The sequence below is a fragment of the Dasypus novemcinctus genome, chromosome 18 (genome assembly GCF_030445035.2).
Source record: "Dasypus novemcinctus isolate mDasNov1 chromosome 18, mDasNov1.1.hap2, whole genome shotgun sequence".
NCBI classification, from domain to species: Eukaryota; Metazoa; Chordata; class Mammalia; order Cingulata; family Dasypodidae; genus Dasypus; species Dasypus novemcinctus.
This window is the reverse complement of record NC_080690.1, coordinates 62425972-62439194: the sequence shown is the minus strand read 5'-3', so window position 1 is coordinate 62439194 and position 13223 is coordinate 62425972. Positions and strand designations below refer to the sequence as shown.

Sequence of the window (13223 nt, the reverse complement as noted above, 5' to 3'; positions counted from 1 at the left end):
CAAGTAATCCATGGTGGGTCACAGGCTCCTTCACTTTCCTGGAAGCCCCCCAATCCCAGAGGGGTTGGGAAAGGAGGATTTTGTTCTGGCTGAGCCTGAGCTCAGGGCAGCCTCTCTGGGTCTCTGGGAGTCCCGGAGGGACCTACCCCCACCCTGAGCACCCAGTGGCTCCCTGGGCTCAGAGCTGAACCTCGGGCACAGGCTCAGCTCCTTCCCAGGCTCTGTGGTCTCACGTGGCCCCTCCCCTCGGCTGCCCAAGTTCCTTGGGGAAAGTATGGAGCAACTTCTGCTTTGTGGTTGATCTGACAATAAATGTTTGTGTCACGGTTTAGAAGTTCCTGAAAAAGGACAGAAGAGGCCTCTGAGCACCTTGTAACCTTCTCAGAAGCAGGTGCTGCTTCTCCCAGGCTCTGGCCCCAGCTGGGGCTTCTCTGAGGCTTCTGCACTCAGGCCCCTCCCTCCTGGGTTGCCACCCCTGTCCCCCCATTGCTGCTGTTTCCTGAATTGCTCAGCACAGCCGCGTGGGGGTGGGGAGGTCCTGGGCATCACCCAGCTCACCTCATAGACAGGAATAGCTGCCCTGGAGTCGTGCAGGGGGACCTGGGATTGGGAGCAGACGTCAGGGGACAGGCAGGGGCCCAAGTGAGCAGGTGTTGGGCCTGAGCCCCAAAGATTCTTGCCTCTGACAAGCCACAGCTCGTTCCCCTGGATCTGCTTTCAACACTTCTCATCAGGACTGACACCTCTGTCCCTAAGGGCTAGTCTGCAGGCCTGGAACACAGCACCCGTCCCTTCCTGCTGTGTCTCACCCTCGTGCTTGTTGACCCAGGGCCCCTGGCTGATGCTCCCTGCTGGACTCCAGGTTTCTCCCACAGGGGGGGCTCAGAGCATGGTGGTCCCTGCCCAGCTCCTGGACAAACAGGGCTAACCTTGACCTGTATAGGAGGGCAGGGGTCTGGGCTGTGAGTCAGTCTTCATGCTCTGAGTCTCTGTAGGTGGGAGCCCCAGCTTAGAGGATGGGGAGGGGACAGGCTTACCAGAGAGGCAGGATTGTGGGGGCAGCTGGGACCTGGGGAGCAGAGACTGGAGTGAGCACCAGGTGTGTGAGCAGAGCAGGGCCCCTCCTCCAGGTGTGGGGGATCCTCAGTTCCAGGAGACACAGTCCTGGGAGAGTATCTCCTGGGAGACTCACAGCTGTCTTAGGGTCAAAGGAGCAGGTGAGCCCAGGAGGTGACCCTGAACCAGGCCCCACAGTCTGGGCTGACACAGCAGCCTGGGGTGCCCCGTGGGAGGACTTTATGCTGCTGAGACTCCCCTGAAGCCCCCCCAGGCCCAAGACCCCGAGAAACGACTGAGGGAATGGACACTGGGGACAGCCTGGGTGCCCAGCCACTCCCAGCCGGACCTGCACTCACCTGGGGGGCACACCGGGTGCCGGGGCTCCCTGAGGTCCTGCTGGCTCCTGGTCCTAGGGAAGGTCAGGCTCAGTTATGCAGCAAGTGGGGAAGGTGACAGCTCTGGCGTCAGAGCAGAGGGCAAAGGGGACCCATTTAGAGCAGCGCTGGAGACCTCCTTTCTCCATCTCTGCCCCAGGCAGGGGGCCAGGATCTAGAGAGGGGAGCTGAGGAAAGACCTAGAAGCCATGTCTGCATATCTGCCTGGGCGCAGAGAGGGACCCTCAGGCAGTTGTTGTCCAGGAGAACGTTGACGTGGAGGGACCCAGAGCACAGGAGAGGAACCGACAGCCAGAGTGACCTGAGCGAAGGTCGGGCCTCAGGGAGCCCATAGCACCTGGTGCAGGACATCAGGGACCTCAGTGTGTCTTGGACCCTCAGGGACCGTGGTGCCCCTGCGGCTGCAGACCCTCCCTCAGCCAGGGCTATGGAAATGCGCCAATGGGCCCATCCCCGGATCTCCATCCCCCTTGATGAGAGGTGCGAGGACACCCAGGATGCAGCTCCCCGTGGCCAGGACCCCCGTTTGCACCATCCGGGCCTGGAGCTGCACATCAGGGGTGTGACCCTGGCCGTCGACCTCAGATCCTGAGGCTTCAGCAGATCTAAGGTGCCGGGTCCCTGGGCCCTCCACGCACACCTCCTGCCCTCACCACTCCCCTGTTCCCTCTTCGCACCCATCTGCCCTGTGACCTCATTCCCCAGGAGCTCTCTTCCCTCTGAGCCCTGATGGGGAGTGAGACCCATGGCCTGGGAGCTCAGGGCTGAAGAGGAAGGAGCCAGGGAGGAGTGGGCGGCCTCCAGGGGGCCAGGACTCAGGAGGAGCGGGGTACAGGGCTCTCACACACAGGGGCGGCCCTCCCTGCTCCACACAGCATTGCCACCCTGGGAGATTCAGGCCCTGGGATGCCACCATACCTTGCAGAGTCCCTGTGCAGCAGGAACCACACCAGGACTGCAGTCAGCGCCAGCCCAGCCAGGATCCCCGTCATGATGCCTGCGATGGCCCCGGCAGAAGCACCATCTGCAGGGACAGAGGGGGAGACTGAGGCCTGACTTCCTCCCTGGGGGCTTGGACCCCCCTCTCAGGACTCAGTCTAAGCCTTCCCCTCCCCCAGCGGGGCCTGAACCTTTAGGCGTCTTCTGAAAAGAAAAGTTGCCTGACATGTGTCTTTCTGATGGCTTAATTTATTTCCACTTCTGGTAAAATTGACTGGATTGTTCCTTTTTCTGCTTAATTGGTTAGGTCTCTTGAGAACCGCAACTGGTTTCCTCTGCACTTCATTTTGTCTCAGAAGGTTTGCCTTCCTTTTTAACACAGGAAAATATTATAACCGTGGGATAGTTCCCATGTCAAAGGGACTTTATAGTGACTGTATTTGAAAAGTTGAATTGCTTGAAGAGTTTGTCATAGAAGATCAAGAAACTTTATTGCAAAATATTCATAGGGGAGGGTGCAGCCTTGTGGGCAGCAGTCCCTTCCTGGTCAATGCCAGCCTTGGGTGGGTCTCAGCCCAGGGTCCTCTCCCTGCAGGAAACCCAGAAGCCCTGATTCCCAAACGGCCCTGCACAGAGAAACCCGAGGAGCGCTGAGTGGGTGGCGTCTGTGTTAGGGATGGGAAGCCCCTTCCAGGTCGTCCCTGACCCTCAGTGGATCTCCCACATCCAGGGTCTAGGCTTGAACCTCATCTCTCCAAACTCGCCAACAGCCCTCTTAGGGCAGGAGCCCGGGGATGGGTACACTATGAGCAGCTGTGCCTCCATCACCACACGGTGTCCTCCGTCTAATCTGGAGCCACTGCCCCCCACACCCGCCCACTGGGGGAGAGAGCTGTGGTTCCTGGGAGTGGATCGTGCTCCAGGTGCAGAGCGCAGTGCTCCCACCTCCTGCACAGGACACAGCGACCCTTGTGGGAGAGAAGGTGTTGGTTCCATGAGAGAGATAATGCAGCTGGGCCCCAAGGGTGGGATCTGGAGCTGAAGGTGGCTGTGGCCCTTCAGTAATGACAATGGCAGTGAAGGTTTTTAGCACCTGTGGACTCAACACAAGACTTCCCAGGCCTTCCCGCCTGAAATACACTGACCATTGAAAAGCAAACTACAAAGCCAGTGCATCATAACAACTGCTGCAGACAAGACAAGTGTGATTTAAAGATTAATAATAGCTCAGTGGTCAGGAGGAGAGAACACTCGCTGTCCTTGCTCAGCCTGAGGGGGTGACTCACTGGAAGGGAACACATTGGTAGCTGCAATTTGATGATCCCTGGCACCCTCCATCCTCATGGGGTCTAGGCTGAGGATGCGGTTTCCCAGGAGGGCTCCACCCTCTCCCTGAGCTGCAGGCTCTGCCCGTTGATGAGCCACGGCTGTGAGGGAGGCCAGGACCGTGGAGCCCCTGCCTTCTGTGATGGTCTTGCTGGTTGATGGAAGGCCCTGCCCTGGAGGCCGAGACTGACTGAGGGAATGGTCCTGGGGGCTTTCTCCTCCTCAGAGCCCTCAGCCAGCTTCCAGGTCTGCAGTGAGCTCTTGAGGTGACCAGAGCACAGCACTGGCCTTCAGACGGTCACGTGTCTCTGTTCACTTGACCTGGGTAGGTGAGAGCTGCCCCTCCCAAGACAATGAAGAGAGGCAGCTCCCCTGACAGGTCACCCGACATCTCTGGGGAATCAGCCTGGGAACTTCTTCTCAGCCAAGGGGGCACCAACCTCCTTGGCAGGTAGAATTAGCCTCCCATGGAGTTGGATCTTCCTAGAGTTCTGTGATTTATAAAAAGTAGGCACCTGTCCTTGCCTATGCTTCTGTGCACATTGAGGTAGGCACCTCTCCAGCCCTGCCCAGCTCTGGGGCCAGGAGAGGTTTACACATGCAGGGAAGGCACTTTCTAATGTGTCATGAGTCATTAGGAAATGAAGACGGCCCAGACCAGCCTTCAGGTCTCTAGAGGTTCCACCCAAAGTTTCTTTCCACTCAAAGAAGACAATCTGGCCGTAGACTGAACATCACAGTGAAGGAAACCTCTAGAGAGAATTGTTTTCTGTATTAATGAAAGGCTGGTACTCTTACCAGTGTCTGTGCACTATATCATTGGGATGCTGCCCTTTCCCTGCAAGAGGTCTGTCATGGGTGCATCCACCTGTGTCTGTACATTCTTTTCTGAACCATATGTGGCCAGTGTCCACAGCATTACACAGCTCTGACATTGAGCAGATGTTTCATCCCTGGAGCTACTTCTTCCTCTTTCCCCACTGCTTGACCCAAGTGAGGCTCAGGTGTCCACTGACTGCACTCATGAGAGACTCCAGGACAAAGGCACATGTGTCCTTCCCCCACCTACCAGTCCAAGCATAGATTGTGTCAGACAGTCAGGGCACGGAGGGCTGGGGGCAGAGCAGCAAGGCAGAGCTCTGTCCTGCATCTCCTCAGTGAGCTTGGTCAACCCCTCACCTGGGGAACAAGACTATGAGCTTGTTTCAAAGGCTTGAATGTTACTGTGGGACATGAAGTTTGGAAAAATCAGAGACAATAGAAAGGGATGTGGTAGTGGCATTAGGAAGCAACTTGACCTTGAGGGAACTTTCCCTTCCCTTCTATAGAGCCTCTTCCACTACATGGGCATCTTTGGGTTGGGAGAACCCCCCCCACCCCCACATTCCAGATGGAGCCAAGATCTGCCTTGACAATGAAGAGATGCCAGGGTAGGGAGAATTTGGGATTTGCAGGTTTCTATTGAACACAGTATGGGAAAGAACTTCATCCAGGATCTTTCTGGAAAACCAGGCTCAGGGCTGCTGGTCCAGGGGGCCACTTACCAGAGACCGTGATATTCCTGACTGTGGTCCTGTTGAGGCCAGTGACGCTGTTGTGGACATGGCAGGTGTAGGATCCGCTGTCATGCACAGACACGTTGAGGATAAGCAGCTCTTGTGTGTATTGCTGGGGCCTCCCGTTGATAAGCCAAGAATACTGTGTGGGTGGGTTAGAGGCCGCGAGGCAGGAGAGGCTGAGGTTTGCCCCTGGAGGGTAACTGGAGCCAGGGGGGGAGATGGTGGGGGTGTCAGGACCATCTGGAGCAAATAGAATAAGTCCACAGACTGATGTCATCAGGTCAAGGGGAAGCTCCTGGTCTGTGTCAGGGCCTCAGTGTCCTTCCAACCATGCCCCACACCACCCTCATCCTTAAAGGTCCACACACCACAAGCCCCTGTGCTCACTGAGTCTGATCTGAGATCATGACCTGGTTCTCCCAGCACAGTTTGCTGGCTCCAAGGGTCTCTAGACAGGGCAACCCCCCTCCTCATCTTGGCTGCAAGGCTGGGCGTGCCCGGATATGCCTGGGAAGGAAGTCATGGGCAGCCTGTGTGTCCAGGGCTTGAGGGTCTGTGCACTTGGACCTGAGAGGACCAGTGTGGCCTGGCCCCTGGCAGCAGGGATTTGGCAGCAGCCTGTGCCACCGAGGAACAGAAGTTACTCACAGAAAACCTTCAGGGTGAAGGGGTCACTGTGACGGGCACTCACTGCGTTCCAGGTCTCACACTCATAAGGTCCTGTGTCCTTCCTTGTGACATTGTGTATAGTGAGAATCCTGTTGTCCAGGGACAGCTGCAGCCTGGCACTGTCTGGGAGGCTCTGATTGTTCATCGACCATCGGTAGGTTGTGTTGTGAGTCTCAAGTTCACAAGTTAAGCTCACGGAGCCCTGGCCCTCCACGAGGTTAGAGGTGCTGCTCCTGATGAAGGGTGTGGGTAACGCCGCTGTGGACAGCAGAGAGAAGGTGACCCTCTTCAGTACATGGATCCTCCAAAGGCATCTTCCTATCAGTGTTGGTGTCTCTCACCTCTCAGCCAACACTGAGTCTCTAAATGATTAAGGCAGGACTTTGTATTACTAGACAAATGCTTATCAGCCTGGGCACTCAGAGAATATGAGGACCCCCTGCTCTCCGTCCAGGAGGGCTCAGACCCTCTCCAGTGCTAAGTAAGGAGCAGCGTTTGGTCAGGGAAGGTGCAGGATGGGAATCAGGGTCCCTGGCACCTCTCCTGGGCTCTGCAGTGACCAGATGGTGCCAGCCCCACCTCGGCCTCCTCACCTTAACATACGCTTGCTGAGGTCCCCCCCAGCTGCACAATGTACAGTCTTGCTTACTGTGTCCTGGAGGCCTCATTCTTCAAAGGTGTCTGAGAGATGGGCAACGTGGGTCCTCTCATTGTCTAAAAGCCCATGGACACTGGGCAGCCTGGCCAGGAGTTGGGTGTTGGGAGAGAAATAACCCAGAGGAGACCCAGAACAAGCCTGGTGGGTAGTTTTGTGTTCAGGCCGAGGGCCGCATGGGAGGCAGTTCTTCCCAGGGAGTTGATGGTGACCAATAAGAGACTGTAACCCTGTACAAGGCACAGCAGAGTCTGAGGAATGAGCTAGAACTAAACGTAGGAACAGGCAGGAGCTGGCTGCCTTTGACAACAGAATCCTGTGCTCTGCCCTTGGTCTTTAAATTCCCTTCTTCCCCTGATGAGGTCCAGCAGGAATCATGTTTATCTTTCCTGAAATCATAGAAATGTTTTCAAGTGCACAAGGGGTGATTGGTGGAGACAGAGGAGAGCATAAACTTACTGAGATATGGCTCTTACAGGCCATTTGTTTGGGCAGATCTGTGATACAAATTTGGGGAGAAATAAATTTTTTCCATATATCAAAATGGTTATTAATGGCCCAAAGATCTATGACCACTTAATGGAAGGAATATTTCTAGAGAGAGCTATGAGGTCTTAGGCCAAGCTCTGAGTCCAGCAAGGTACCTATTATGACCAAAGGAAAGATGCTGAAATCTGTTCTTCAGTGACCCCTGGGAAGAGACAGAATTGATCAGAGGGTAGTTCTGAGGAGTCTCAATTATGTAAAAGGAGGAGAGAAGCCAAATTAGTTGAAACATTTTGTGTCATGTTAGTAAATTAGCAAATGCGCCCATGCACTAATTCCTATGGAAAGGCTGGCAAAGGGGAGGAGACTGGCAGAGGCATGAGGAATGCTGTCTTTCACTTCTTCTAACCTCAGGAATGACAGGTCCAAGCTGAGCAGTGACCATGTGAGATGCCAGTGGCTCAGGCATCTCCGCTCTGAGAAGACCCACCTCATGACGATGGTGTTATGATGGGGAAATGGGTGTGTGAAGTGGACAGTGAGACATCAGACAGCACCTGGTCTGACCTGCTTCTCAATGGGGAAGGGTCTTGGGACCACTGAGGAGAGCTGTGAGTCTCACTCCAGTGAATGATGTGAGTTAAAAGAAAAATGGGTGAGCTGGGCCCTTGTGATTTGGGGTGGCAGACCTCTCCCCTCTGCTGCTGAGTCTCTGGTGAGTCAGATAAGGAGTCACATGACCACAGCACATGGCCTGTTCTATTTGCTGGCATCACCAAGGGGAAGGGCCCTGGAAGGGACACACTGGAAGCTCCTTCTGCTGACTTGAGTCAATTGGCTCATGATGGAGCTTCATGGGGAGGGTGAGCCTGGCTACAGGTGGTGGTGGGGAGGGAACAGGATGGTCAGCCATCAGCAGGAGGACGTGGGAAAGCGTAAGGAGAGGAGGAAGCGGTGCAGAGCTGGGGCAGTTCCCAGCTGGAATGATAGGAGAGGAAGATGAGGAACAGGGAAGGAGCAGAGAGAGCTAGAAACGCCCATGGCTTGAGCTGGTGGGTTACAAGTGACTCAAAGACCCCAAAGACCAAGAGCCCCACATGGCCCCAGAAACAGGACAGCTCAGCCCTGAACACCCCAGCTGGCCAAGCAGCCCAGGTCATCCTGGACTCAGCCCAGGGGGTCAGAGGTGTGGGACAGAGGCCTCAGCCCTGAGGGACAGGGCTCCAGTGTGGCCAGAACCTCCTAGGAATCTGCACCAAGGCTCCAGCTCTGAAAAAAATGTGGATCATTCATTCATTCAGTCACCATTCCTTCTTTCCTTCCTTCATCAAAGAGCAATGGAGAGTTTGTTTCTTGTGGGCCCTGAGCTGGTTGAAGGATGTACAGTGAGGAGAGAGAAAGCAAAGTCCTTTTATCCAGTGGGAGTGACAGAACATGTCGGCAAACCAATACATGATTTCATGTCCGTGTAGCAAGTATGTGGAAGGGCCAACAGGGGTGGGTCCTGGACATGCCAGGCACACACTCTGATTGTTGATGCAGTAACTAGTTCTCCCCTGAACACTGACTAATTCTCCACTTGCTCTCACTTCCCAGATTGAAACCTCTCCCTCCACATTAGGAAAGTTTATGAGGAAAGGATCTGAAGTAAACGCTGCTCTCTGGACCTGCAGATGTCTAATGAGGCCACGTGGGGAAGAAAGGTCAAGGCTGTGCCTGCAGACAGATCAAGACTTTGATCTGCCCATCATGGCCTGCGTGACTCCAATTCAGTTACTATGGCATCCCCCAGCACCTCGGTTTCCCCTCAGTAAAGTAGGAAAAATGGTAACTGGTACGTGGCTTGCCATGTTGTCTGAGTTAATTTTACAATCCTCACATTTACCTGACACAAAATTTACTTGGAGGAGCCATCCAAATAAACAGCACTTGTTATAATTTTCCTCCGTGGAGGGCTCCCTGGGCTGAGCCCTTGTGGACAAGGAGCGTCTTCTCTCCCTGCTCCTCCTCTGGGGATGCTGACCTTCCTGGGCCTCTCCCACGCTCCCCAGGACAGTCAGCTCACAGCTTGTGACCGTGTGTGTCTGGGCTCTCCCTGCTGGGTCTCGGGGAAGGCCTCAGCTCTGCCAGGGCCTGATGGATCCCTTGGGGCTGAGCCCTGGCTGCTGACCAGCTCCAGGGGCCACGGGGCTCGGGCAGCTGGGAAATCCTTGCTCCAGTCAGCCCTGCCCTCAGCCACACCCAGGCCTGGCCACAGGCTCCCCAGGTCACCTGGAGTCAGAAGCCCTGCACAGGGGTCTGGGAAGAGGCTTCCTGGGCTGAGCTCCTCCATGGGGATTCCAGGGGCCCCTCAGGGCAGTGCCCAGCTGAGTCCTACAAGGTTTCTCAGGGCCAAGTTCATGGGGAAGGACTCGGGGTGGGCCTGAGACCAACTCCGTCTGCAAGTGACTCCCCAGCAGGCTGGTCCTTTTCTCTGCAGCAAATGTCTGCAGAGTCTGGATTTGGGGAGGGAATTCTGATTTAATGCAATTTGTCTCCCCTGTGTGGATCCTGCCCTCCACGCTCAAACCCCACTACGGAGAGGGAATGCAGAGGGGGTGTGGGCCCAGCAACACATCGACCCGCCCACCTCTCCCCCAACACACAGAGGTCACAGAAGGTCACTCACGGTACACACGGATCTGTCCAGAGGCTGCATCACCCTGAAGGTTTCTCTTTATGACTAGTAGGGTGTAGATTCCTGAGTCCCTCTGGGTGACCTTCTGGAGCTGCAGGGATCCATTGGGGTATATGGTCTCTCGACCACTGTGGGCAGGTCCTGGGGTTGTTTGTTGAGTATCTACTACATACGCTAAAATGCTATAGTTGGGGTCCACCTTGTCCCCTTTGTTCCAGCTGTAACCATAAGGATTCTCTGGCTGATTGTGGACATGCAGAAGAACATCGCTGCCTTCAGCAGCATCTGCTGGCACAGATTCAATCGTGAGCTGGGCTGTGATGGGCCGGCTCCAGAAGATCAAAAGTGAGACTAGGTGGGAAGAGAGAAAATAAGTCAATCCTCGGGCATGTTCTGGGGTGGAGCTATGGCTCCTGGAGACTGAGCAGGTCTCTCCCCCCCTCAGGCACCTGCTCACACCAGGGCTTGTCCTGGGGGCCTACCCTGCGGGCTCATCTCCAGCCCCTGTCTTTTCCCCTCTCTGACCCCTCCCCGCCCTGTCTCCTCCAGGCACCATCAGCATCTGACATCACATTTTCCTCAATTGGCTTGTCCTTCTTCATGCCCCATAAATGTGGGCTCCATGAGGGCTGGGGCTTGTCGTGTTCCCTGTTGACTACCCAAAGCCTGAACACACTGTGCTGTGAGGGAAGGAGATAATGCATGTTCCCAGGGCCCTGCACGACTGGTGTTTATTTAGCAGTAAATATAAAGATCAATTCCAAGGTTCCTGGATGGGCATTGGTTGGTGTCCCTTGTCATTTTATTCTGTATTTGCCCTGTGACATAAATTGCCATTTTGCTCAAAACTCATGACTCAGTGACGACTAATTTTGGAAACTTTGAGCAATTGTGGTTTTCCTCCCTCGTGCCAATTGCTTTCATGTGATTTGGCTGTTGCCGAGAGCCCCCTTCCTTTCTCCTCCCCTCCCTTAAGACCCTGAACCACAGCCCTCTCTCCCCTCTCAGACCTCGTCCCCCCAGGACACCTGGCCAGTCTTTGCTCTCCTCGCCCCCCACACCAGGGTCAGTCCCCTCTCACCTGTGAGCAGGGGCCCCTGCCAGGGGGTGCGCTCTCTGCGGGGAGGGCCTGAGGGGGGCTCCATGGATCTCTGCCGCCTGCGCTGTGCCTCCCTGTGTGGAGAAGATTCTGGCCCAGACAAGCTGCCGACACAGCTGCTCCTGCCCCTTGGGCTCTGGGCCCTTCCTCCCTCTGCCCTGAGCCTCCTGGGGGGCAGGATTGCTTCCCCAGTCACGTGGGCAGGGCGGGCTCTGCTCTGCCCTTGTCTCCTCCCCTCCCCTTGCAGCCTCCTCTGTGTCTCCCCTTCTTTCCCTTTCCTTCTGAGCAATTTCCTGTCCTTGGGAACTACCAGGGACTCAAACTCGGCTCTCTCCTTCCATGATTCTTCACCCCAAACATAGACATTCACACATTTGCCTTTGGTTGTGTTGAGCCTAACCCAGCCACACAGTTTCCCTGTGTGTTTTCCTGGCTCCAGCTTGGCCCCTCTCATCCCATTGGGCTTAAAATTTTTAAGGAAGTGAAATGACCAGGAGACAACTCAGAAGTGCTGTTACAGCAGATGCCCAGGTACGTGTGTGCCCGCCAGGTGAGGCACACCCTGAGCCTCTGCACCTAACATGTTCTGAGCTGAGGGGGAAAACAGTGGCTGTTTGACCACACTTTGCAGCAGGGCTGTGGGGGCCCTGAACACCGAGAGGGCCCCACCCCCACCTGCACTGACCCCCTGCTCCTTTGTGGACCTTCCTGGTCCCTCAGCACTAGGGGGCCATTTCACTGTGTGACACAGAAGCCCAGCTGGGCTCCCTGGGCTCCCAGTTTTCTCACACGTGCTGGAAGGTTGAATTTCCACTCAATGAGAAGCTCACAGACGTGGTTCAGGGGGCCAGAAGGGGCAGGTGATGATGAGGGTGAGGGGGTCCCTACTTCCATCTCCGGGGTCTCCAGCCTGGCCTCTGCTTCTACAGAAGAAGTCTTGGGTTTCTGGGTCTCAGAGGGACCAGCAGTTCCTTGGGAGGTGGGGACAGGTTCCTCCTTGTCCTGGAGGAGGGGTCTGCATGGTGGGGGCTGGTGGGCTTTGGGCCCCATGTCCTCAGGGAAGGTGGCAGTGAGACCCTCCCTGTCTGTCTGGCACAGCCCTGGGCAGAGCCTGTCCGTGTCCTCTCTGACTGTCCAGGGGCCTCTGGCCTCTGCCCTGCTGACGCCTGTGGCCACCCCGCTCTTCCCATGGGTGAGGCCCAGCGGGGAGGGGGCACCCAGGCACCAGCACACAGGGCTCTCAGGGGCCCCAGGAAGGAGCAGGCAGGACAGAGAGGGTCCCAGGGGGCTCCTAGAAGCACCTGTGGGGGCTCAGGATGGAAATCAGGCTCCTTCTCACCTCCTCACCCAAGGCCAGGTTCAGGCCTCAGGGGAATCATTTCCTATGCTGTTCAGTGTGTCCTGCTGGCGCCCCCTGGAGTCCGTGAAGAGACCTGCAGCCAACGTCCCTGGCTGCCCCAGGCTCCAAATAGTGGCCCCGTCCTGACCCCTGAGTCCTGATGGGCTCTGACCTCGAGGCTGCAGAGTCGGCCCTGGGTCATGTTCGCTGGGGGTCCCCGGCCGCCCCGACTCCACCCAAGTGCAGGGTGAGCCCCGGGGTGGACGTACGTTGTCAGAGGGTCAGGAGGACCATTGCCTCAGGAGGAGCTCCCTGTGCCTGAGGATAAGGCAGGGCCCTGGGGTGTCCCTGGAGGCTGTGGGTGGGGCTGGCCTGGAGCTGGTGCCCTGAAGGCCTGTGTTTCCCTCCGTCCCAGCCCTGGGCTGTGGCATCAAAGCCACCCCTGCTGCTTCTGTCATCTCCTCTAGCCCCTCCTCAGTCCCCGGAACCAGAGCAGCTCCCCTGGAGACTCGCTGGGTCCTGGGGCTCCTCTGTCAGGGAGGGGAGGCCCGTGGGGCCCCTCAGCCCCTCTGCGATGGAGACAAAGGCAGGTGCTGTGTGAGCCTGTTCCCGGCCTGCACGTGAAGCTCCCGCATCCCCACGACTCCTGGGGCCGGTGGGATGGAGTCAGGGACCAGCCAGGGCTCTCCACAGCCCAGGGCCCCGGGCTGGGCGACCCTCCCTGACCGCTCTGTGCTCACGGGGCTCCTCCCCTGGTCGCAGCTCTTAGACCTGGGGTCTCGAGTTGTGTGTCAGGTCAGGTGCTTGGTGAGAAGAGGAAGAACTCGGGCTGTGGGCTCAGTTCCTCCTGGAGAAGTGAAGTGACGACAGGTTAGAGATGGGCTGGGTGTGTCAGTTTCCTGGGAACAAAGCGATTTCTGACTTCTGACTGAAGGGAAAGTGCCAAGTGTCCTTGTGGCATGACTAGAGCCGCCCTGGGGTGGTGACCTTTTAGGTGAGGTCAGGAGCACGAGTGGATGT

The 13223-nt window shown here is 56.6% G+C and overlaps 1 protein-coding gene across 1 annotated transcript; it reads right to left on the bottom strand.

The window, feature by feature from the left end:
* Positions 1–253: 253 nt before the first annotated feature.
* LOC101438229 (cell adhesion molecule CEACAM6-like) lies at positions 254–11004 on the bottom strand. Its single transcript, XM_058280318.2, has 7 exons — positions 10847–11004; positions 9757–10116; positions 5927–6205; positions 5264–5518; positions 2373–2478; positions 1416–1468; positions 254–1069 (listed from the first exon to the last, which is right to left on the bottom strand). The coding sequence occupies exons 1-7, from the start codon at positions 10908–10910 to the stop codon at positions 975–977; spliced, it is 1212 nt and encodes a 403-aa protein (XP_058136301.1). The 5' UTR covers positions 10911–11004; the 3' UTR covers positions 254–974.
* Positions 11005–13223: the final 2219 nt, after the last annotated feature.

Coding starts and splice junctions, on each gene's coding strand:
- LOC101438229 (XM_058280318.2), bottom strand. CDS start 10,910: ATGGAGCCCCCCTCAGGCCCTCCCCGCAGAGAGCGCACCCCCTGGCAG. Junction 10,117..10,846: donor GCAGGGGCCCCTGCTCACAG/GTGAGAGGGGAC, acceptor CTTCCCACCTAG/TCTCACTTTTGATCTTCTGG. Junction 1,469..2,372: donor CTGCACAGGGACTCTGCAAG/GTATGGTGGCAT, acceptor GACCTTCCCTAG/GACCAGGAGCCAGCAGGACC.